The following is a 24,000-nucleotide window of genomic DNA, read 5'->3' as shown; positions in this document are numbered from 1 at the left end:
CGGCCCCGCCCGCCCGCCATCTTGTTAGCTCGCCTGCCCCTCGCGTGAGGCGGCGGTCGCGGGCACGACGCGCAGAAACGTGTTGGAGTCTCCTTCTTTAATTACAGGGGCTTACAGTGGGTGTTTGGGAATTTCGCCCTTTCCCCGACACAACGAAAATGCATAAATTCTCCCTCTGCCTCCTGTTCCTTATGCAAAATATCAGGTGGGCTTTTTTTCCTGAAACAGAACTTCTGGGAGCACAACCCCTGCCTCAGGGAGAATCTAATCTTGCTTGGTGTAGTACATGTCTCTTGCATTACTCCCTTTCTAAATGGGAAGAGAAATTCTGGATAGCAAATGTGTCAAGTTCCTTGAAGACATCCAGTCTAGAGCCTCCACCCCTTTAAAAGTGGTGCTTGTTCAGATGGTTTTAAAACTTAAGTAGGTTCCTGTGAACAATGGAAATAAAGGTGGGAGCGTTGCAGTCCCCAGTGTGTCCCCCGTTGCTCTTTGGTGTCAGGTCCTGCTCTTAGGAGCCTTCAGTGTCTGTGTTGTCGCTGCCAGAAGTGTTTTCCCAGTCTGCTTCGTGGGGCCTGTTCTTTACCCTTCGCATTGCCCTTTTTCTGGGGGAAAAAAAAAAAAAAGGCCTTCTATTTTTGCAGCCCCCATATTACAATGCTGTAGAACTATCTGTGTGGTTCCGTACAAATGAGATAGCACAAGCAGTAGCCAAGATGAAAACTAACACAGAGGAGTCTCAATCCCTTCAGCTGGAAGCATGAGCCTCCAGTGATAAGCACGGTATTAAATTTACATCCTCCATTAATCAAGCTTGGGGACAGGGGAAGGTCAGAAGAGAGGAAATACATTCGGCAAACCCAGAATCACACAGATAGGTCTATATTAGTTCTGTGTACTAAAGGCCAGACCTTCGGTAATGCTCAAAGCAGTCCTTCATCCTCCTCCGCTCCTTCTCTGCCAAGTCCTCGCTGGCTGAGCCACACTCTTTGCACTGAAATGAATCCAGACAAATATCAGCCAGATTCACGTGAATATCAGAATCAATGGGAGCACCAGGTAGCGCGAGTCTGCTCTTGAAAGAGCAATTTACAGGCACTGAGAGGCTGACCGCCTCTATCCCGTCTTTGCAGGGCAAGACTTTTATATCCCAAATTATTCTGCATTTAAAAATCAAGGGGGAAAAGAGAGCCTTCAAATGACAAAGAGCTGTTTACAGCCCAAACCTTCACCTAGGAAAGCACTACAGTGTATGCTGGCTTCCTACATCTACCTGGGCCTGCAAAATGAAGTGCAGTGTGTCCATTTCTGGTTGTCTGCTGTAATGCACGTGGGATAATAATACATTCCCATTTAATACATTTAAGTATCACCATTTGGCATTCGCTCCAACTTGTAAATCTAAAATTCTATTTCTTGTACTAACAAACAGTAATACTACAGACTGTTAAACTGAAAAAAAAATCAGGAGGAGAAATAACCAGCAGGTGAGTGCTCTGCAGATTGGCAGTCACCCTTTTTAGAGAGTGAATTTTGCATGAAACACTGTTTTCCTGGAAAAGCAGTAGCTGCTTTCCATGTTTCTCAAACCTGGTAGGGTCAGTCACTAACAAGAGCTTTAGAGATCACAAACTCCAGTCAAAATAAAGAAAAGTCCACAAATGTTCTCTTACACCAGTCGATTCTGGAGGCTGACTGTTCTCTCGAGTGCTAAATTGCAGGGTTTGTCCTTCAGTGCAAGCTTCTAAGAAAAATAAAAATCACAGCTTTAGTTACAATCATCCTTGCATAACTTCTCACTCCACCAGTTTGTCAAAAGGAGCTACCCACTGCTACGCAGACTTCTTTCGGATCAGTTTAATTTAACCTTTGCGACAAATCTCCCAACTCAATAGATTGTCCAGAAGATCAGAACAGAAGGGGCTTATTCTGGTGTGCTAGTTTCCTTTTTTCCCCGCCAATGGGTTGTGGAAGAGAATTTCAAGCTCTTAGAGGAGCTTGCTAATTCCCCCTCACTGCTGAATCATTTCCACTGGGGATGCCACAAAAACAGAACCAGTGACAGTGTTAATTACATGGTTCTGCTTTTGTGAAAATAACCTGCAACATTAAACAGAGGAGGAGAAGGAAAAAACCCTGTTGAATGCCCTGTTTTATGCTGTTCTCAGCTCTGCATCAAGCACAAAATATGGCTCAACAAAGTATCCTGGAGCCTTTTTTTTCACCTGGTACCAGGTGATTCTTCCTGGGAAAAGCCAGTAGACAGATCAAAAAAAAAGGCTTAAGGATCTAGAAAGATTTAATGACCCTGGTTTTATCATGTCATTCCAGAGTTCAGAGATATGGAAAACCCTTCTAGAATTATATAGTACAGAGAAAGCATTTAAAGCTTTCTCTCCCCAAAAAGCTTCACAAGTATTTCCAGCACCTGAGATGTTCTGCTTTTATAAACGAGAAGGATAGCGGCACGGCAACCAAACCTCAATTTGTGGTTATCTATTCTGAGTCATCTCAAGAAGATTTTGAACACTGCACCGTCCTCTGTGGAATCCTACCTCATGCCTTCCCAACAAAAGCCTTACGTTTATTATTCAGGTGCGTATCTTCATCTAGGTGACCATGAAGGGTAAGCTATGGGACAGAAACAAAGAAGGACATGAGAACCGCCCTGTATCGTGTCCAAATTACTAGCTAGGAACAGATGCTTAGGCAAGAGTGCGGACCAGACCTTTCACTAGTGTGTCTTGCTGCCAGCAAATAGGGACCTTCTTGAGTAAGAAGTTGTGGGACTGTTCATGGATTTATTCTCTGTGATGCATCCAGCTCCTTTGGGCCTCATTTTTGGCCTCCAGACAATGTGACCGTCAGTTCCACAATGAAGTTATACACTAAGTGAGAAGTCTTTACTACCGATCTCTCTTGGCTAATAGCAATAGTTATTTTTGCCTACCCTCAGGCAAGAAATATAACTAGAAAGTACTCAAAGTCACTCAGTGTCCCCTGGTTAGCTTAGAAGTGACATTTTGTCAGTTTTGTCTATTTTGCTGGCAAATACTATAGCTGTGTCCCTGGAAAATGCCAGGCCACTAGGAGAATCTCTCCCTGGTCTGTTTTGCTGCCTCTGTACTTTTAGATGCCGCTGTGAACTGAAAATTGCTATTATTTGGGAAACTGAGCACTACTGAGAATCCAGAACCATCCCAGAAGGAAGCTCGAGGTCAGCAGGGCACCCTACTCACTTCCTGAGAGTCTCTGGAGGAGGTGTCATCCAGGTCAGATGTCTGAAATAAGAAAACCAGTAAGTTAATCATTTCTTAGAAGCAAGGAAGAGGCAGGACAGGATATACAGGGACTGAAAGCTAGAAAGAGAAGTGTGGACTTCCTCCCTCCTACAGCTCTGTCTGACCACTTGGAGAAAGCACACAAAACACCATGGTAATGAAAATCCCCTGTACACGCAGTTTTGTTCCAGAAGCTTTTGCACCGTTCTCACTCTGCTCCAGTTTAATCCAAATGGCTCATAGGTGATCACTATTTTGAGTTCACCTGTTCAGCATCCCCTTGTCATCCTTGGACACACTCCCAACACAACCAGGAAAGGCCTCAGCTTGCAGCAGTCCAGCCCTATCCCTGCCTCACACCCAGCTCAGCCGATAGAACCATCATGTCTTTCATTTTTCTAAAGTCAACATTTCTGTGCAAATATTGCTGCCCACTGCTTGCTGAACTCGAGCTCTGGAGTGTTTTAGGTCCAAAGTCCTCAGGAGAGCCCCATTCCGAGCCCATGCGCAGCTTCCCAACCCTTCGGACACTTAACATTCCCACAGACCCACCGGTGTCGGCAGCTCCAGCTGCAGCGTCTTCAGCTTGGCCTCAGTAGCCAGTAACTGGCTCTCCTTTTGGAACAACTGCAGTTGCATCTCGTCACATCGCTCCCCCAGCTCCCGAATCTGCTTCCGATACGCATCCCTCTCAACCAGGTTCTTGGAGTACTGCGTGTAGAACTGCTCCCGCATCAGGAGCGCCTGGGGAACGGGGCAGTGTATCACGACAGGACATTCGGGGCTGCAATATCCTCCCGCTCGAGCAACAGCGCAGGAAGGAGCCGCTCGGAGGAGGGTGTTTTATTACCTGGTCTCTTTCGGAAGCCACTTCCTCCATCTGTTGCAAGACGACTTCAATGCGCTGCTTGTACATCTGGGAGTCCTTCCTCAGAGACATGCACTGCAGCTCGAGCATCTCCTTCTCCTCCAAATGCTGTTGGGACAAGATCAAAACCACCCCGTGCGTGGGGCAGGTCAGGGGTACAGTCTCCCCACAACTGCTCTGCGGCAGAGATTGCTACAGCCAGGCCTGCACGCGAGGCCAGGAGCAAGGGCAACCCAAAGGCTGGTCAAGGTGACTAAGGGGATAAAGAATTGACATGTAATGGAACAGTTAATCATCATGTAACCTCCTGTCCTTCCCCAGGCTGAGGCACGGCCTATTAAATGACAGACACTTAATGCTACAGAGAGAGAATACTAAAATGTTAGTGTATTAGAGAGCTTCATCTGCCTTTTCTTGCACCTCGCTCTGCCCAGCAGGAATTCTTCCCACCCCACATACTTTGTCTTGGAGCACCTCGGCTTGCCGCAGCTCCCTGCGGAGGCTGTAAATGGTGTTCATCAGCTCCTGGTGCTTTCCTAGGATGTGGCTGCAGTCATTCTCCAGGGCCTCCTTGGAGAGGCTGTTCTCCAAGTTCTGCTCCCTGGCAACCTGCTGGACAAACAGACGGACATAAAGCAACCAGCGAGCTCCAGAGTCACTTTCTCTCCAGTCCTACGTGCTGCATTTGGCTTAAGAAGACACGGCCATCGCTGCCCCACACGATCCTCCCCATGGCCGCCTCCCTGCCCTGCCCCTCAGAAGCCAAATCCAACCATCCCTCGCCAACCTGGAGAGTGTTCTGCAGCTCCTGGTTCTTGGCCAGCAGCAGCTCCTTCTCCTGCTGGATCTCCCACATCACCTCGTGGCTCGGGCGCTGCGCTATGGCGTGCTTCAGCTTCATGGTGTGCTTCCTCTCCAGCTTGCAGTCATCCTCAGCCTTCATGAGGCTGTGCTTCAAACGGTCGATCTGCAGGAAGGTTCAGAGATGAGCAGGAACCAGGAGAACACTCTAGCCTACAAAGGTGCTTTTCTTGGGGCAGCCATCTCGCTTCGTTCCCCAGATGGACATGGGGAAAGTTCCCATCCCAATTTGGTCTTGGCAGTTTGGTGCTCTGGGGACCGGAGTCCTGCGTGCTCAGCAGGGCCACCCTAACGAGGGGACCCGGTCCTCAATGGGGGGACTCTCCCTGCCAGCCTGCAAACCCAGGCCGTGCTGGGCTGGTCCATCAGGGCAGAGCTGAGCGAGGGGCTCAGCACATCCTCCCGAGAATCGCGTGAGGAGAAAGCTCAAAAAAGGGGTAAAGGACCTCGAGGAGCAGGTCGCGGTTCTTCATGAGGGCCGCGCTCTTCTCCTCGCTCTGCTTGGCGTAGCGCATGGCCAGGCTGTAGTTCTCCTCCTTGCACTTGCGCAGCTCCCGGCTCAGGCCGTCGCGCTCCTCCCGCATCCTGTGCGCGCGCTCCTGGTGCTTGCGGAGCAGGCTGTCCCGCACCCACATCTCGCGGACGGCGTCCTCCTTGGCGCGCAGCCACGCGCCCAGCTCCTGCGCCCGGCGCCGCTCCTCCTGCACGGCGCTCTGCAGCTTCGTGATCTCGTTCATGAGGAGCTGGCTCAGGCCCGACTCCCCCGCCGTGTCTGTGGGGCGGGAAGGGTCAGACCCCCCGAAACGGCGGGGAGCATCGCGGGCCCCCCTTGTGCACAAGCCCTTAGGGCACACAACCAGACCGGTCTTGCTGGCTTCCCTTGGCCTTTCCCTCTCAACATCGCTGACAAAAGGAAGGAAAAAATCCTTCCTAGGTGCCCCTGCTGGAGCAGGAGGGTTGGACTGGGTGATCTCTAGGGGTCCCTTCCAACCTCAGCCATTCTGTGATTCTTCCTCCCTGCGACACTGCGGGGCTGTTCTTGCCAGTTAACTGAACCCTTTGCAAATGCACAGGGGAAAAGCTCCCAATTCTGCTCATCTGAGCAGGGGAGGAGGAGAAGGGGAGGGGAATTCCCCCTCAAAGCACAAAACACCCTCAAATGATCAGGGTTTGGTTTTGTTTTCCATAGCTATTACCTATAATCATGGAGAATACCCTGCTGGGGTCCTTGCCAGTTATTTTCTTATACAGTTGTGGGTAATAAAGCTCAAGACTCTCCAGAAATGCCTCAAAGCCCTTGCGGCCTGTCCGTTGGAGGATGTCCAGGAGAACACCTGAAATGACAGCAACAAGCTTTTCTACTCATCTGTTTCTCTCTTTATCCATTTCTAAAGAAACAAGGAATTGTGTCACCATCCCACCACATGCAGGTTACAAATTCTGGACTCAAATTTCCAGAGAAATCCTTGGCAAGTTCCAAGTAACCGTTTAGGAGTATTGTAGCTATGGACCCGTGTGTCCCAGGAGACAAGGGCTACACTTCACCCACCTGCCTTCCGCTTGCGCATGACCAGGCTGGGGTCATTAAGGATTTGTTCCTCGTCATCGTGGCTAATCACCTGGCACTGGCGGAGATAGGGGGTTATATGGGAAGGATCGATCACAGAGATCAGCTTCACGCGGAAGTTCTCCAGGTTATTCCAACACGTCTCATCGTTATCCTCTTCCAGCATGTTGGCGAGGGAAAAATAGAAGCAAGTTGCGATGTCCTTCCTTGGAAACAACCCAAAACCCAGAGGAGCGTGGCACTGGGAGAGAAAACAGGTTAATTCACCAGGACGCGTCTTTTAGATCTGGGTCTCCCGTGTGATGTCCAGCTCGGCGGATTGCCTGTGCAACGTGGTGATATCGGAACTGCAGCCGTGTCCACGAGAGCTGCTAGGTGGAGATGCCAACACGGGGGCTGTCCCCAGTGCTCCTGGCACGTGTTTGAGGGAGAAGGGGCGCAAAGCCCTCATTAGGGGCTGCCCGTTAGCCCTGCCGAAGCTTCCTGCTCTTCCTGGGAGAGCCAGGTATCCTCTCCAACACCCCGTTGCTCACACAGCACCCGCGTCCCATCGGCTCAGCGAAACCCCCTCGCCGAGAAGCAGAGAGAAAAAGGAATGCAGAAAACCCCTCCTTTACTCAGGCTGCTTTGATCGAAGTCAATTTATCTATTCAAATAAGAAACTCGAATAATTTTTCTTTATCCCTTTGCAGCCAGGCTGTTTCATAACGGGTAACTTCTGAAATCCTGGTCATTAATTAGCGTGCTCATATCACTTGTATTAGTTGATTACAGCAGCCATTCCTGGCTTGCGAACCTTGATGTTAATGTTTTTCCTCGTTTTGTTTGTTGGGAAAAACAAAACACAGTTCTGACAACTAGCAACTATAGAGGCCCTTGGATTTTACACACAGCACTCGCTGCATCTCTCCAAGGTCATTTCAAACTTGTTTCTCTGCTCCCGAATAGACAAAAATTCCCAACATCTTCAGTGCGTACTCGCTACTCTTTATGTAGTCTGGATTGACACAAACCTACTTGTTACTTATCATGGAAAAAAACAGCTCGCTCTGCCTGACAGCAAGTCAGCCCCAGCAGATTACAAGTAGAAACACATTCCCCTGCGGAGAAATACCACTCCCTTCCCATAGAGCTGTAAAATCAGGTTTCTCCCTGTAAATACATGGACCAACCTGGGCCGGCGCAGTCAAAAGTCGCCTTGTCTGCGTCCTGTCTCGTGGGGAAACCCTTGTCTTTCCTGCAGGTTCTCCTTAGATTCTGGCTCAAGCAAAGCTCATTCCTGGAGCAAAAGCAGTTAAAAAAGAGAGAAAAGGGGAAGCTATTCAGCTCTGCTCTGAGACAGGGAAGGAAGTGAGGAGGGAGAGAAAAAAAAAGGAAGCCAGAAATGAGAAAAAACATTAGTTACTGGTCATCATCACTGCAACTCAGCTGAAGTTGTCTTTGTGCCTTGGCTTTCCAGTGTGTCACTGACACACCAGCTAGGGAGGCTTCTTTGTGCCATGGTTGGAAAGAAGGGCTGATGAGATCAAGTCACGGAACAGCCCTGTTCAGCTGGTTTCAGGGGACAGTCACCGAGACTGAGCAGTGGCCCTTCCAGTCCCATCCTTCAGCAGTTAGCACAACCCCTGGAGCAGGAAGGCAGCAGGAATCTCTCTTGGATTGGAAGGGAGAACTTCTGCAGCGCTGCCTCTAACTTCAGATGTCCGTAGGCTTCAAGCACAATAATGACAACTCACTATCTTGAAAGAAAGGGAGTCAAATCTTGGCAAAGTAGGGAATGTAACCCACGATTCCCAAATTACAGGTTATGGCTGTGAGCATAATTGAAGGAGCAGCACAGAAAGCAGCACGGTGACAATCTCGAGCATCAGCTTCTCCCGCCTGCCTCTGCCCCTTCCCACAAGCCTAGAAACGCAGCGGCAACAAGAACTGCTGCTTTACAGTCTCGAGAAGGTACATGCTGGTACCATGGCAGCATGACACATCTTCCCATTAGCTTCCCACTCCGCTCTTTGTTCTCGTTTCTGGAGTTTTCTCCACGGCTGTCATTCGGAATGGGGCAGAGATGCTCAGAGATCCTACAAGCCTGTGCTTATTAGTCATTAAATTAACTTTATACTAAAAAAAGATAAAAAGATGCAATGCCTCTCTTAGCTGCGCCCTCGCTGAAGGGAGGGGAAGTTGAAAGTCTCCTAATTGATGGATCCGGGCAGGCTCAGGAGCTCTGGAGTAATAGATCAGTTTGATGCAGAAAATGATGGAAGATAAAGGCAGCTGATCCAAGCCCAGCTCCATCCTGTGCTTTTAGCCACACACACATATTCATTCCCCACGTCCCCCCCATACTTTTGTTTATGGAGCCTGAAAACTGTTAGGTATCCACTCGGACTTCCACCAAAGCATTAATTCCCAGAAAAATAACGACACAGAAGAGATAACTTAAGTGAGAAAAATAAAATATCTGTATTTCAGTAAATACTCAAAACACATTTTGATACAAAATTAATTTACTGCTTATTTGGCAGCATTATTTCAGTCAGTTACTTGTCAAACAAAAATATTGTCACAGCGCTAAAAAAAAAAAAAAAAAAAATTCACAAAAGACAGCAAACAAAAAACCACTCCCTCGGTGAACCACATGTTCTGAAATTAGAGAAGCTTTCCCATAAATAGCGGCCAACACAAAAAGGAAATAAATACCTAGCACTGCTGGCTTCCCCTGATCTCAGCAACACCTATGGCATCACCTATGGCAGGCAGTAGTTTGAAGAAAAACAAAATTGTTCTGTGCTGGGAAGTCTTCACCTCCTCCCCAGGATTTTGTTTTGTTGTCTGCAGTTTGTTTAAATGCATCGACTTGGTTAGGTTATGGGAAGAGAAAAAAGAAAGAAAAAAAAATTCAGTGCAGCCGTTTTCCTTCTTCCCTGGGTCTGTGTGTCCGGCTTGCTGGAAGTGTTAAGTGAACAGTGCAAAACCAGCTGCTGCAGCCAGGCAGGAGGGCAGAGCCCCATTTTCTTTCCAGGAGACTCCTATAAAAGAGCACAAACAACTCCAGTTAGTCACAGGACGTTTACAGAAGAGTCATCACTTGGGAGTTCCTAAAAGCAATTCTGCAGAAAAGTGAAACCCAAACCACCTCACCTGACGAGCAAGGCAGCCACGCGCAGCACGGGCCAAGCGAGGCTTCGTTAAGGCGCTGTGAGCCTGTGCCCTGCCAAAGCTGCTCTGTCACATGCAGAAAAATGAGGCCCAAAGAAAAGCCCCCCAAATTGTTTTAAGAAAGATTAAACACCATAAAAAGGCCCCATGGTCTCAAGCCCCGGTTTCCCCCCCAGCCATTATCCACTACTATTCCCTTCCTTTGAGGGGGGCTGTGAATCAGCTGTGGAAGATTCCCAACTGCACGGAGAGCTGCCACTACCTGCACAGGGCTGACAGGAGTGTCGGAAAACCCAGTGCAAGGAGCTCCTGCTGGAACCTGCTCCAGGGATTTCCTTTGGCTTCTCCTGCAGGTGTTCAGGGCTCACACACACGCGCCTCTTCTCACCCGTAGCTCTTCAGGCTTCCCTGTCCCCAAACCAATGCAAAAATACAAGATTCCCAGAGCAGTTACTAACCCCTTCCCTCTCACGTCCTCTTCCTTTTCCTGAAGCGGGCACTTCTCCTGATTTGAGGAGCGCTGGCGGCGGTCGCATCCGCGCAGGAGCCCTCTGGAGCCATCTCTTCAGTCTCCATGTCCTGCAAAACAACCAGAGGACACTCCTCACAATAACGCACACTGGGTACAGTTCACAAGAAAACCCCTTAAACCATCTCTTTATTTTAGGTGCTCAGCAAGATTTTCAAAATAATCTTCCATTCACATTCTGAATTAAGCACCGGCAACGACGCTGCATCGTGTTTCATAAAACATCCAGCCAACCACGGCTGACATTTCCCAGGGATCGCAGTCCCACTTTGCACTGACTGACTACAGTGTTGCTAAAAAGCAGGGGAGAAGGAAAGCTGGTTGTTGAAGATGACACAGGACTGACATTAGCAGCAAGTCTGGAAAGGCCACCAGACAGCGAGAAACTGTCAGTGACTTTTGGACCAGCTGCTCAGAGTTCAAATTACCCTGAACGTGACCCAGATGCAAGAGTCAGAGGTGCAGTGGAACAGTTACTGCTGGCTCCTACTATGGGAAAGCTCCAGTTTTCAAGCTTTCACCAGCTGCAAAACTGTGCTAATTCAAAAGAACCATTAAGGACCAGAACTCTGTCCCACTAAGATCAAGAGGGCTTCCTCCTTGGATTATAGTGGGAATGATGTTTAATGAGCAGCAACTTTCTGCTTTTAATATGCAAGAGCTCCATTTTACCTGGTTGGCTAAGTCGGCCTCACGGTGCCCAGGCTCGGTGCCAGCTGCCCCATCCAACTGTTCACCCAGCAAGTCTTCCCCACAGCTCCCTGCGTCTGCTTCCTCCTCCCCGCTCTGCCACTCCTCTTCATCACTCTCGTTGTATTCCCTTCTGCTGACGGACAGGGTCGTTGTCACTTTGGGAGGAGGCAGGGTTGCTAGCACAGCTGGGAGTGTAAATGCTGCCAGGAATCTGGCTTTTAACAGGAGATACGCAGGGTTATCACCAAGTTTCTGCTCCACCAATTCTCTGATAGCTTCCAGGGTATCCCTAGGCTCCTCGTCCTGACTTGAATCCGCAGGCAAAAGACACGCTGCACGCTCCTCTAAAGCTGCCTTCTGCAGAAGTAGCTTTGAAAGAGTTTTTAAATTGCACAGAAAAGGTGGCAAATAAGGCAGCCTGGTCTGCAGCGGGGGTACGTGGACACCTTGCTTCCCACTGAGCCACTCCTTGACTAGCGCCTCGTCTTCCAGGGAGATCAGGCTGAAGTCGAGCGGGTTCTTTTCCGCGCTGGGAGTCGCTGGCTGGGGCAGCTGCTCCGCAGGGGGTTTGCAGGCAATGGGTCTGGTTTTCACTACTGGAGCTGCCACGCAGTGGAAGATACCTGGGACAGTGCTGGGAGGAACCGCATCTCTTGGCTGGAGCACGGCTGCTTTCCCAGCGATGGGTGGGTTGGAAGGTGATCCCTCTAATGCAGTGGGGTCACAGCTCTTCCCCAAACTCATGGCACTTGGCACACAGTGGGAATGGCACCCTTGGGCGCTTGCAGGTGGCTGCACGTGTGGCAGCACTGCAGTTTGTAAGGTTGGTCCATCGGCTGGGAAAGCAGCCTGAGTTGCAGAGGAGTCAGAAACGTTGGAGAACCCATTTGGACGCGCAGGTGTTGGCGGCGCGTTCAGCGAGCGGCCCCCAGGATGTGCTGAGGTTGCAGGGAAGAGCAGTGCGGAATGGTTCCAAGCAGCCACCTTTCCCAAGAGCGGCGCTCCGGCCAGCGCCGGACTCGGAGCTTCTGTCCCTGTCCTGCTCGCGGGGGAGACGCTTGTCCCACCTGGCACGGGAGCCGTTCCCAAGCCGCCGGAACCGCTGCCGTTGGAAGTCCCTCCTGCCTGACTCTGGGCTCTCGCAGCAGCAGCCGGCAGCCCCTGAACGCCCACCGCGGTCTGCACAGAGGTGGGAAGCAAGGCCTGGGGGGCCACGACCCACGTGATGGGCAACACGCTGTTGGCAAGCACGCGGGAACCAGCCTGGGCAGTCACGAGAGCGGGCAGCAGGTTGAGCGGCCTCTGCTGCGACCCGTCACCGTTCAGCTCGCGGGTCCCTGGCGAGCAGAGAGACAATTTCTTGTTGCCAGACTCGATGCCAACAGGGACCACTGTAATTTGTGGCACAAAAGCTTGGTTCTGCAGCACTACCGGAGCTGGGCTAGTGGCTGCAAGCTGAACACTTCCCCCTCCCAAATTTTGGGCCTTTTGCACTGTAGCCAGATTCATGTCTGTAGAAGCCCCTCCTTCAGGGCTATTTCCAATGCTTTGCTCACTTAGCTCCTTGCTGGATTGCGCTTTAGTCACTGGGGAGCAACCAGGACTTTGCACAGCGTCTGGTCCCGGGGAGGAACAGTTTGAGAGCACAATGCTGCTCGAAGCTGAACCTGCAGCAGAAGTCACTGCTGGCAGAGGAACACGCCGCACTTGGCTGCCGGCACAAGCAGCTGCTGCGGGTTTGTTCCCTGCTTGTGCAGAAGGAATGACTTGGTGTGGTGGATGCTGGATTATCATAGGCCCCGAAACCAACACCCGTGGGGCAACAAATACTGGCCTCTGCACAGCTTTATTAGCCTTGGATTCCCTCAGCCGCTTCTCCCTCAGCAATTCCGAGACAGTTTTCGGCTTTTGCCTTTGAACGTGGGTTGGAAGAGCTGCCTGCGCGGCAGGGCCGAGCCTGCTGCTCTCCAGGACGCCGACGGACGTGTCCCTGGCTTTGAGCACAACGGGTCTCCTGACCGTGTTCTTCGGGATCCCCTTTTGGGAGGGCCTCTGAGCACAAGGGTGTGACGAATCGCCTGGAGAGGGTCAGGAGAGGGGAAAAGTGTAAGAAAGAGTTTGAGTAGCGTTTTCAAAGGACAAAAAGTGAATAATGGCTTCTAAAGTCTTCATAAAAACAAGTAGTCAGTACATGCAGAATTCTCATTTGGGAGAAACAGGGATTTCCCGCAACACTTCAGCATGGATTTATTCAAGCCCTCTTCTGAGGTCCTTCAGAGAGTGCCAATGCTCCCCCTTTCCCTTCAGCGTTTTTGCTGCTCCTTACCAGCGGGGTGACAAACTTAGCCAATAACTGAAAGTTCCAGGAATTAGCAACAATGAGCAGGACAACATAATTTTGTTCCCAAAGCTCTCCCTTTAGTTAAACTGGGGCTTAACAGAATGGTGAGGAAGTGAAAAGCTTTGCACGTCATAAAAATAAATATTCTGATAAGTACCTGAAGTCTCCGCATTTTGGGAAGCCTGCCAAAAAAAAAAAAAAAAAGAAAAAAGTTATACTCTGAGATAACTAAAGATCATTAAGACAGCATAGACATGAATCAACCCCACACCTGCCAACAGCCTATGCAACTGACCACATAATCAGCATTTTATTGCACTTTAAAGTAAAGAAGCAGGTAACACATGCACACAAACAGCACCACTTGCCACAGGCAGGTAAAAACGTCTACTCGAATCCGAGCTCAGTCAGAAGGATGAGAAGCAGAGCACGTGCTGTACCTGTTGAGGCCTTCGCACATCGGCCTTAAGGAGCTCGGACTGCCTTAGCCTTCTCTCACGAATAACCTTCATGCAGCCGTTGGTATCAATCTGAAAGAGCTGCAAGATGAGACTTGTCTTAAAGTCAGACTCAGAACAAAGACCTTCTGGTGGAGCTGGAGACAAGGAGGCTTCACATGAACGATTTTGGGACATTCTTTGGGGACTTAGAGATATTCCTGACAGTATTAGGCTTTGGGTATCGGATTTAAGAAATATCACAGGTATGCCAAGAGGACAGACTTTTCTAGTAATTACACAAACAGTTTAAGTCAAACATAAACTATTTGTTTCAGCATAAATACAGAAATAAAGATCCCTCTTCTAAAGTAGGGAAGAGCATTAAAACAGTAAAACCCACCTGAATGAAAAGCGTGAACAGGGGAGTGCTCGTGAGACTGATGGACCTCATCTTCTCCTGAATGGCTTCGGCTAGGAAAGAGTCCAACATGAAAGTTAGCTGGACCTTCATTTACAAGATACCAGAAAGCAGGGGCAAGAAGCCCTACCCCGATGCGTCTCCTCTACCTTTAGTGTGATGGAAAGCCATCTTCCCAGGCTGCAAGGTGCAAGGCAGCAGGACGTTGCCTACCCAAGGTGTCACTGCCATGAGGAGCCTTCTGTCGAGGTTTATTCTTCTCAAACGCTCTCTCTCTTGACGATGAATTTTCTCCATGCTGTTCTGCAGCCCCTGAGGCCCCTGGCCAGCAGCTGGGCTAACTCCGGATACTTCTGTTGAAGTGGTGGCAGAAGGTTTTACTATCTTTGATTGCTGTTCATGAATAAATAAATAGTTAGGATTCCAGTTAAGACAGTTCTACCATAATTACTCTTGGACCAGTCTAGCCACAGGACTCTAGAGTGCACAATGACTATGAAAACCAATTACAAGCTTTTCCTCTTGGACTAAAGCCCAGGATCTGTTAATTCCATCAAATAGCATTTCCCTTTATAAACAGACAAGCAGGTAAGAAAAAACACTTACACGTTTCCTCTGAAAGTACGTGTTTTTCCTTAGTACTCTTCTCACATTCTCCAGGGAGATGCGTAGCACTTGCTTGCCACATCTGGAAGCCTAGAAAGCATAAGAAATGGGATGAAAAGGAAAGTATCTGATACCTGTGCAAGGTTGGTATTTGCTCAGTGCTTGATCAGGGATTAAAACACAGCTCCAAGTCAGTTTCCTGCTGGCTTCTGATCTAAGCTCCAACCCCATCGACAACAGAGTGCCCACATTCACCTTGGTCACCTCTTCCATGGGGTTCTTCACGCTGATGTCGGAGGAATGCGGGTGCGCGATGCCCCTCAGGATGGTGTTCAACTCTGCCGAGCCACTGGCGACTCCGGCTTTGCCTCCATCAGTCGGTGCGCAGGGAACGTCGCTGCTCCCAGTCTTCGCTTGGGCACTCACAGAAGGGAAAAGGGATGAAGTTGGGCATCTTCCCTGGTTGGACTCCTGTGGGTCTGTCCGTGTCGGTATCCACAAGTCCATGCTAGGAACGGCACATTCCTCCTCCTTGTTTGGCTCCTCTGTCTCCTCCTCGGAACTTTCTGTTATCTCCAGTTCTTCCTCTGTTTCTTCACTGCTGCTCTCTGAAGAGCTGGAACTCTCTCTGCGCCCGTGTTGGTGTTTCCGTAGCTTAGAGCGTTTGTCCTTATTTAAAGGGAGCACAAACAAGCCTTAGCCAGTGCCTTGACCTGCAGAACTCTCCAATTAGTACTAAAGCCATTAAGTTAGAAAGCTTTGAGGGGCAGCATCCTGTCAGTAAGCTGTAGTCTCTAAATGGATGGTTCTGCTTTATTTCTAAGATTAAACAAATCCAGTACAATTCACATTTGGTTTTGGACCTACATTTCAATTGTTTCATATTTTTGTAGGTAAAGAAAAAGCTACTGGTGGAGACAAGCTAGTGCTGAGACCTGGTACACGTGGAAGGAAAGGGGAGTGCATTTTTACAATACCTTAGACCCAATCATGAGTTTCCACTTGCTCAGACACTGGGAGCCCGTCCGATGCGGCAGTTCAGAAGCTATTTTACTCCAGTGACCTATAAAGGATGCAAAGCAGAGCGGACCAATTAAAGCTACACAATCTGATGAAACTATTCCTCCTCTAAAACATCTGCTGGACAATAATAATACTCTGGGGGAGGTGCGAGGTTTTTCATGTAAAAAACGTTATTCCAAAAGCAAAAGACCTTTGCAGTGCAGAGTATTACAGGCTATCTTGTATAAGAGACAGAGTTACTACATGAAATGTATTGTAAATCCCCAGTGCTCCCCTCTAAACAACCAGGCATTAGAGCTACAGCAAATGGCTACAGATTCTATTACACAAACCCTCAATAACTGATTTCCCAGAAACAGACAATGAAATATCAGGAAATTTTTAGTCATCAGTAGGATGCAGACACTGCTAATGTTGGCCACGGGTTTTTAATTCCAATAGAAAGGAAGGCAACTCAACAATACTTTAAAATTTTAGAGATTAAACCGCAGTAACACTTACCCAGGCCATGCTTTTCCACCAGTTCAATGAGCTGCTCCTCTTCCTCCAAACTCCACTTGCCTTTCTTTACATCACAGTGCAATGCTTTTAAGTACCTTCAAAACGAAAGCATTAAAGCAAGGATCACTCAGCCCCGCCTGTACAGTTCTGGTGCATAATCTAAAGCTGAACAAAGAAATCAAGTCTCATCAGGTCTGTCCTCTTGCTACGGGGTCCAGCCCTACTCCCTTAATCAGCACCTCTACAGTCCCTTCTGTTCTCAAAAATACCAGGCCATGGGACTAGGAATTAAGAGGCAGCTGTAAAACAGGTTGCTGGAATCGGGACAAACGACCCTAGTAGTTTCCTTAGGTCAGGTCCTGCACTGGGAATCACTCAGCCCCTGTCTCACTGTTGGTGTTCGGTCACAGGCAGTGATCACCTAGCTCAGTGTCACAGAAACACAGACTTCCTCCCCACCTTCACTCATTCAAGTTTGGTGACCCCTCTGTTTAGCATAAGCAATTCAAACAGCTTTGTAAAATAAATTATATCGTGGTTCTTGACAACAAATTTGAAAGCAGACTGCGACGTGTCGTATACTGACCGATCTCTGCACTGAGCATCGCTTCTTCCCGGGACTTCTGTGCGGATTTTATACCAGTCACGGGCTCCATACTTCTTAACTGCACTCAACAACATCTAAGTTAATCAGACAAAGCAAGAGTTGAAATTTTCACCACTAATAATGCTGACAGACCTGACACAAAAGCAGTTGACCCTACTACCCTGTGTAATAAATCTGACAACAGAAGTGTCTGGGAGCTTGTAAGCTCTCCCAACTTGTAACCTGCCTGTCCTGGTCCATTTTACATTCTTTCATGTCACTATTAAAGCTTAGATATACACGTACATGCAACACTGCAGCAGCCTAACCTTGCATGTTCTACATGTCAGAGCAAGGAGCTTACAGCATCTTCCTCTGGTGTCCAGGGTCCTTTCTTCAAACTGGGATCCACGCTCTTTGTCCATCGGTAAATCAGCTGGGTAGAATCTCTTCCTTCCATGTAATAAGCAACTAGAAATTTAAAAGCATATATTGAAGTCTGTTGCAGATAGTGTTTCTTCATTTACTTGCACTTTAAGTATTTCAATCTCAGTTAAATACTTTAAAGAATCAAAAAGATTCTCTAAAGAATCAAAAGAGCACAGCACACACAAAACATTATGTTTCAACCACATATGGAATATGGATAAAGACCACGAGATACATTAAGTTCTTTCAGATTTGGTGAGACTCCCATGTAGGTAAAGGAAAACTTCACTGCTGTGTCACTAAGAGATGGAAAATTCAACAATTCTCTATCATTCCTATCACCAATACAGGGTTTCCAGCTATCAGTATATAAATGGTTTCAAGACTGGCCAAAAGCACAGTTATGTCTTGCTCAGATCACAAGCTAGAAAGGTAGGTAGGAAATGCAAAAAGAGTTGGGATTATTCTGGCAAAAGCAGCATTCACAGGAAATGTGACTTTGTCAGTTCTCTGAAAAAGAGCAGGCTGGGTGTTCTAGCAGGCAAAAAACCCTTAACAGACATAAGTTTGGGAGAATGGGAAGAAAAATCCCCAAAGAACTAAAGGACCATCACAGGTGAATAGAAGAAGTTCTCAGTTGTATGTCACTTAATGTCACTTACTTTTCTTGTATGGGATATGACTTCCAACTCTCATCTCCTGGATGAGATCTGCAAGCATCCGGTCTTCTTCTTTGGTCCATTCTTTCCTTTTCAAGTCTTTGTTATAGGCTTGGTACTTCTGCAGGCACTGGAATGCAGTCCTGTTTGTCTTAACACAAGGAAAAGAAAGCTCCTCACTGAACTGTGGAAATTCATGAAGAAAAGCTTCAGAGGACAAGCCTATCTTCTGGTGCCACCGAAAAGCTCTCAAACTTCAACTGTTATAAAACCTCTACTTACAGCATAAAGCAGAAATGTTTATCAACATTTATAATGTTCTACTTCAGCACGCAGAACGTATTTTATTTTGGTACTATATTTGAAGGCTTCTCAGAAGAATATTTCTTAACAAAGAACTAGCATTTAACTTTGGTTTTCCAAAAAGTTAGCATGAGGCACATTTAAGCCCAAACTAGCTTTTGGCCTCACTTCTCACTTCTGAACCCACAACACCTTACCCCCAGTTCCTGGGCTATAGTCTGCCAGTGCAGATAGTTGTGATTAGCAGCTATTTCCTTGAGCTTCTCGATTTCCTCCTCACTCCACTCCGTTTTGTTGATGCTCGGATGCTCCCAATTTTGCCAAAATTTCCTCAGTTCTTCTGAATTACGATGCCCATCGAACTAAGAGAAACAGCAAAGTCAGCTTTGTCTTGTAGCTAGGACTGAAACACTAATACAAAGAACACATTTTATAAAATTTCTATGTGCCTTAATTGCTCAGCAAATTAAGCAGCAAATTAAACAGCAAATTTAAGCAATGACATCAAATTGTAAGTACTCCTGTTCCTGCCAAGTTGAAATCATACAATAGGTAAATTCTAGAAACTTGCAATGAAAATAGTGGATGCAAAGTAAACCTAGCAGGTAGCTCTCAAGAGAAGAGACATAGATGTCAGAAGTAATAAAACAGCAGATCTCTGGACTCACATGGATGTTTGAGATTTTATCCCAGTCATGCTCATCAAACCTGCTTCCTAGCAAGTCGCTTTCTGGGAGCTGGCTAAATAAGTCAGGCACAAAATGGACACAGAGAAAGAAGAAACCACATTAAACAGTTAATTAAAACAGTCAATTTCTCTATCCAATCTCATTCCATCTTATTCCTCTCAACATTTACTGATTTTCATGAGAGCTGAAGGCTTAATACCTCACAGCTTCAGGATGTAAAATACGTAACTTTGCTCAAAACAAGGTTCCTTCCTTACTGGATTTGCTCAACTGCTTTTACTCAAGTATAAGCAATGTAGCACTGAAAATACAGTTTCCTGGTGGCAGGCAAAGCTCAGAACTACAAAAATCCTCAGAGCCCTCTGCCTCCTTGTTGCTAAATCAAGGACTGATTCAAGCAGCACTTCTGCAGTAGCTATATCACATTTGTGTATCAAGATCCAGAACACATTATTATTTAGTGAAGAGTAGTCAAAATGAGAGCTCTGAGGAGCTTAAACATTTATTAACCTCTTACAAGCCAACACAAAGAAAGTTTTCTCCAAAGGCCTCATCCAGAAGTGTTCAAGGAAGTAACCTCCATGAACATACTTTAATTTTCACAAATAACATTAAAAGATGACTTCTCACTTAATCGCCTCTATTTCTCGTTCTGCTTCTTTGATTTGCTTTTCCAAGATCTGTTTCTCAATTTCTGTCTTGACTTTTTCCAGCTTCTGGTTCCAGTAATCCAACCTGCACAAAGACAATTTCATCATTACTTAGCGCTGCGAGATGAGAACAAGGTCAATGGCAACAGAAAAGGTAGGGGAGAAACGGTTTGTGTTGACAACCCAAAAATGTGCTGAAGGGAGGTTAAATCTCCTCGTATTCCCTCTCCTTTCCCACAACATTCTCCCAGGAGAGCTGACTTTCTGCACAGTACTCACTTCAGTAACTTGGGCTGAAGTAGGCGCTGCAAGCGGTCGCTTACAATCGATTGGTGCAATAAAGTCTTCTCTCTGCTTTTCCCTAGAGACAACAAGACAATCTCTGTTGAGCCCTCATTTCCAAGAAGGAGCCCCATGGCTTTCAACATCCCTTTGAAGGCACCCCATTTTCACTAGAAACTCATTAGCTACAGGTTTTTGTGGCCAACCATAAGGGCAGAGGTGCTATGTGGGCTAGATAAACAGACCGTCCTCCCCACCTGACAGGGAAACAATTCCTACAACACCCCATTTACTCTTAACCATTTTTTTTCTGTGGATCCAAGCATGGAATATGAGAAGTGCTGATGTTCCACCACAGATGGAAGGCGGAAGGGGAAAGTTAACAATATGAATATATCCACTTGTTACAGCTCCTTTAGAACACCCAGCAGCAGATACAGTTTCTTACATTTTGTTGCAATTAGTTGCTCAAAGGATTTTATGCCTTGAGCTGCCTTTTCCCTGGCATCTTCGTTGGATGGAGGGCCCTGGCAAAGATTAAAAAGGATATTAGAAGAGTCAAATACACAGAGAAATGGTCCTTACTTCTTAGAAGTGTAGCATGAGCTACAAAAAAAAAAAAAAATGAAAGAAAAAAGAAACTAACTTGTGAAAAACTATCAAACTGATCAGTTACCTTCATGAACATAGTCACAGATATTCCAGAACACATTATAAAACAAGCAGAAACAAATACACCAAGGAACTTCAAGCAAGTTAGTGGCCTGCTTGCGTTAGCTGAGAGTTGATTAAAGAAGCACTTGGAATGCGAGCCACATTTTATGCATGTTTGTGCCAACTCAGTCCACACTACCACCACAGGTAAGAATAAACACCACAATTAGCAGTTATTCCTTGAAAATTGTATTAATGTATATAGTGATGACTGATATCTTAGCTACAACCAAGAATCAGGTCCCTCTTTTGCCAGAGATCCTTAAAAACACAAACATACAAAAGCAGCATTTGCCTCAAAATTCTGTTCCAGACACAGCCAGGTTTCAATGAGAGTATGAAGCAACAATGCAAAACTGGTCATGGAGATGAAAATAATCATGAAAAACAAGATAATTCCACTGCTTTACGGCTGGAACATCACTCCTCAGAACTTACTTAGAGATTTTATAGTGAGACATGGCTTAAACAAATATTTCAAAATGGTATGTTTGTGTTCTCTTCATGTCACACAAAAATTATCCCGACTATTTCTCTTCAACTCCTTTTGACCATATCATCTTGACAGGTAAGATTGCAGTGAGGGAGATTTTTGCAGTTAGAAGATGTGAACTCACATGATGCAACGAATTTTCAGTTTGGTAACATTTACTCAGAATTCAAGGCACAACTTGAAAAAATAAACATATAACATAATTATATTTACTTACAATTCCTGTTGTTTTATCCTTAAAGTATGGCTTCATAAAATGACCCAGAAATATATTCGACGGCAAGCTTCGACCATCTCCTGCTTTTGCTGGTTTGGGACCACCAAGCTCCCACATGATTTCCTTCTACAACACAAGGAGTGAAGGGCACATGAGCATCCCCTTGGAATTCTCTCCTTTCAAGGAGCACTGGCTGGGCCAGCACAGACATTCCAGGCTGGGTTCAAGCAGTTTGCAGCACCTGGCTGTACATTAGTGCATGTTTTGGGCACAGGCTTATATAACACAATATTCAAAAAACAACCAACCCCACAACCTTGCTATAATATGTTAAATGCAATATATAAAATCGCTAGATGCAGCATTTTTTGGTGACAGGAAAACAAGGAAACTGGAGAGGAGTATAAGCCATCCAAAGGGCCAGTGAGGTGCCCTGGGTTGAGCTGCTGTGGAGAGGATGAGCTCCAGTCTCCCAGCTCCTGGCCAAGGAAGGTGGTCGCTGCAGCAGCGCACACAGAGACTCCACCTGCTGCAGCTGATTCCAATGGGATGTACTCCGCAGGTCCTGGGAAGTTTTAGTGGACTTGGAGGGCAGAGGAAGATGAAAAAGTCAATCCAGAAGAGTATCTTAGCTGTGTTTCAGTTACCTGCTGTTCCCTGTTTTGTGCAATCAAAATTTCAACTTCCTCAATCTTCTCCTGGATAACTTCCTGGTACACGTGGTTCATCTGCAGACAAGTTTCTGGATCTTCTGGGAGACTATTTTCAATATCATCATCACTACTGTCCTCTTCCCTTTCCCCTTCCTTCAGGCAAGTGAGGTGTTATAGAAGGCCATTAAAAAAAAGAGATAAAGAAAAAGAAATGTGTGTTTTAGAAGCAACGCAGTGTGATAATTATTTAACCCAAAGCTTCAATTAATGTTAGAAAAATGGTTTTCAGAAGAACTGGGTCTGAGCAGCCAGCCTTGTCTAGCTCCCATCTTCCTGCTTATTTCTGCCTTGTCTAATTCCCTTCTTTCTGCTTATTTTGGTCTGATACTTGAGCCACAGAGACTGACTCAAAACCCTCCCAAGAGCTGGGCCATCAACTGCAGAACTGCAACTAAACTGCAAGAACAGCAGTACTGGAGCCCCCTCATCTGCGGAGGCAGCACCATCCTCTCAGACTACCCCCTCATTTGCACTTGAATGAAGTTTTGAAGCAGTTTTCCCCTTGTACGGGGATGGCTCTGAGTTTCATAGAAGTGCTGTATAAGATCCAAAAAAGGCAGCAAGTCTGTACAAGCAGCTAGATCTGTCCTCAGAAACTGGTGTCTCTAGGTCTGGTGTGCTTCCAGTGACAGCTCTCAGCAGAGAGCAGCAAGGCCTGGAGCAGCAGCTTGTGAGCTCTGTAATTTGTTTCAAAATTAAGTTTCTGAACTACATGTGAATAGCAAAAAGCTTGGCAGGAACAACTAAATTTCCAGGGCAATTATTAGACCTTCCTGAGCTGTAGAGACAAAGCAGGTACCCAGATTTCCCCAAAACAGCAGGAAAACTCCCATCCCTTTGCTGCCTGCTCCCTTCGATGGGCAGACAGAGGTCATGGTTAAAAGGTTACCGTTTCAGCACGGGAATCTGAGTCATCATCTTCAACATCATCATCATCATCTGCCAGACAACAAAAACACATAGGCCGGTTGCAGTGAAAAACAGGCAGCTTTAGAAATAAAGCCTTTTCAATGAACGCACGCAAAATAAAACAGCACACAGCATCTCAGACACGACCACGAGGATTTTCAGGTATCACCAATGTCGTCAGACAAAGGTGACACTTGGTTACAACCCTCCCGGCCGCTTGTTTGCTCTGGGGCTGGCAGCAGAGCAGCTCCTGGTGACAACAGCCAGCAGCACCTTGGGGCTCTTAGAGCTCAACGCGACGCAGGGACTCCAGGGTGCAGAGCTGAGCGAATGCCCCAAACCAGCAAAAATGGAGCTCATACGTGGGCACCCGCACACCCCGCGACAACGGATGGGGACACGGGCGGCCGCGGGGGCTGTGACGGTCACCACAAACACCGGCGCCGCCACCGGCCACCCCCTCCTCCGCCACGACAACGGCGTTTTAGGAGGCCCGAGCCCGCTGCGCGGCTACGCCGGGGGCTGCCCACACGGACGGGACAGGCTACGCCGCAGCGGTCAAGGAGGGGCCGGAGGGAACCGCGCGGCTCCGGGGCAGCGCAGGGGCCCTACCCGTGCCGGAGCTGAGGCCGCACGCGGCCGCCCCGCCGGGCTCCAGGCTGCGCTCCAGCTCCTCGATCTCCCTGCGGATCCGCTCGCGCTCCGCGTGCAGGTCACGGGCGCCGCCATCGCGCGGCCGCGGGGCCCCGACCGGGCCCGGCCAGCGCGACATGGCGGCGCCGCCGCCTCACGGCCAGCGCCGGGACCCCGCCCCGCGGCCCCGCCCAATCACCGCCCGGCGCCGCGCTCACGTGACGGGCCGCCGCGCACGTCACGCGGCGGCGGGAGGGCGGGGCGTGTTTCCCGCCGGTCCCGAAAGGCGCCAAAACAGGCGCGGGGTCGCGGGACCCGCGCGACGGGGAGAGGGTTCTTGGTCCCCCGGCCAAAAAGCGCCCACGGTCCTTGGTCACGGAGGCCTCGGTGGTCCCGTTGAGGCAGAAGCACCAGCTCTGCAGCAGGACGCAACACA

The 24,000-nt window shown here is 48.0% G+C and overlaps 2 protein-coding genes across 4 annotated transcripts; both read right to left on the bottom strand.

The window, feature by feature from the left end:
* Nucleotides 1-398: 398 nt before the first annotated feature.
* On the bottom strand, nucleotides 399-6,776 carry CARD9 (caspase recruitment domain family member 9). Of its 3 annotated transcripts, none has more exons than XM_088525342.1 (12): nucleotides 6,560-6,776; nucleotides 6,207-6,344; nucleotides 5,457-5,782; nucleotides 4,937-5,116; nucleotides 4,609-4,761; nucleotides 4,132-4,257; nucleotides 3,834-4,025; nucleotides 3,240-3,281; nucleotides 2,583-2,631; nucleotides 1,674-1,744; nucleotides 912-994; nucleotides 399-605 (listed from the first exon to the last, which is right to left on the bottom strand). In XM_088525342.1, the coding sequence occupies exons 1-12, from the start codon at nucleotides 6,741-6,743 to the stop codon at nucleotides 512-514; spliced, it is 1,638 nt and encodes a 545-aa protein (XP_088381468.1). In that variant the 5' UTR covers nucleotides 6,744-6,776; the 3' UTR covers nucleotides 399-511. The 3 variants fall into 3 exon arrangements, with proteins under 3 accessions (XP_088381468.1, XP_088381469.1, XP_088381470.1); XM_088525343.1 differs by having other exon boundaries at nucleotides 4,609-4,758; XM_088525344.1 differs by lacking the exon at nucleotides 4,609-4,761.
* Nucleotides 6,777-10,111: 3,335 nt separating this feature from the next.
* Nucleotides 10,112-23,804, bottom strand: SNAPC4 (small nuclear RNA activating complex polypeptide 4). The gene is made up of 22 exons (XM_088525341.1): nucleotides 23,544-23,804; nucleotides 22,912-22,961; nucleotides 21,957-22,115; nucleotides 21,310-21,435; nucleotides 20,334-20,412; nucleotides 19,883-19,964; nucleotides 19,584-19,688; nucleotides 18,933-19,005; nucleotides 18,462-18,626; nucleotides 17,965-18,112; nucleotides 17,238-17,344; nucleotides 16,874-16,968; nucleotides 16,288-16,382; nucleotides 15,741-15,826; nucleotides 15,019-15,432; nucleotides 14,764-14,853; nucleotides 14,307-14,550; nucleotides 14,140-14,210; nucleotides 13,740-13,838; nucleotides 13,457-13,481; nucleotides 10,938-13,036; nucleotides 10,112-10,315 (listed from the first exon to the last, which is right to left on the bottom strand). The coding sequence occupies exons 1-22, from the start codon at nucleotides 23,701-23,703 to the stop codon at nucleotides 10,205-10,207; spliced, it is 4,683 nt and encodes a 1,560-aa protein (XP_088381467.1). The 5' UTR covers nucleotides 23,704-23,804; the 3' UTR covers nucleotides 10,112-10,204.
* Nucleotides 23,805-24,000: the final 196 nt, after the last annotated feature.

This window comes from Tinamus guttatus, unplaced genomic scaffold (assembly GCF_059628265.1).
Source record: "Tinamus guttatus ecotype Peru unplaced genomic scaffold, ASM5962826v1 Tinamus_guttatus_pri_ptg000226l, whole genome shotgun sequence".
Taxonomy (NCBI): domain Eukaryota; kingdom Metazoa; phylum Chordata; class Aves; order Tinamiformes; family Tinamidae; genus Tinamus; species Tinamus guttatus.
This window is presented reverse-complemented; position numbering and strand designations above follow the sequence as displayed.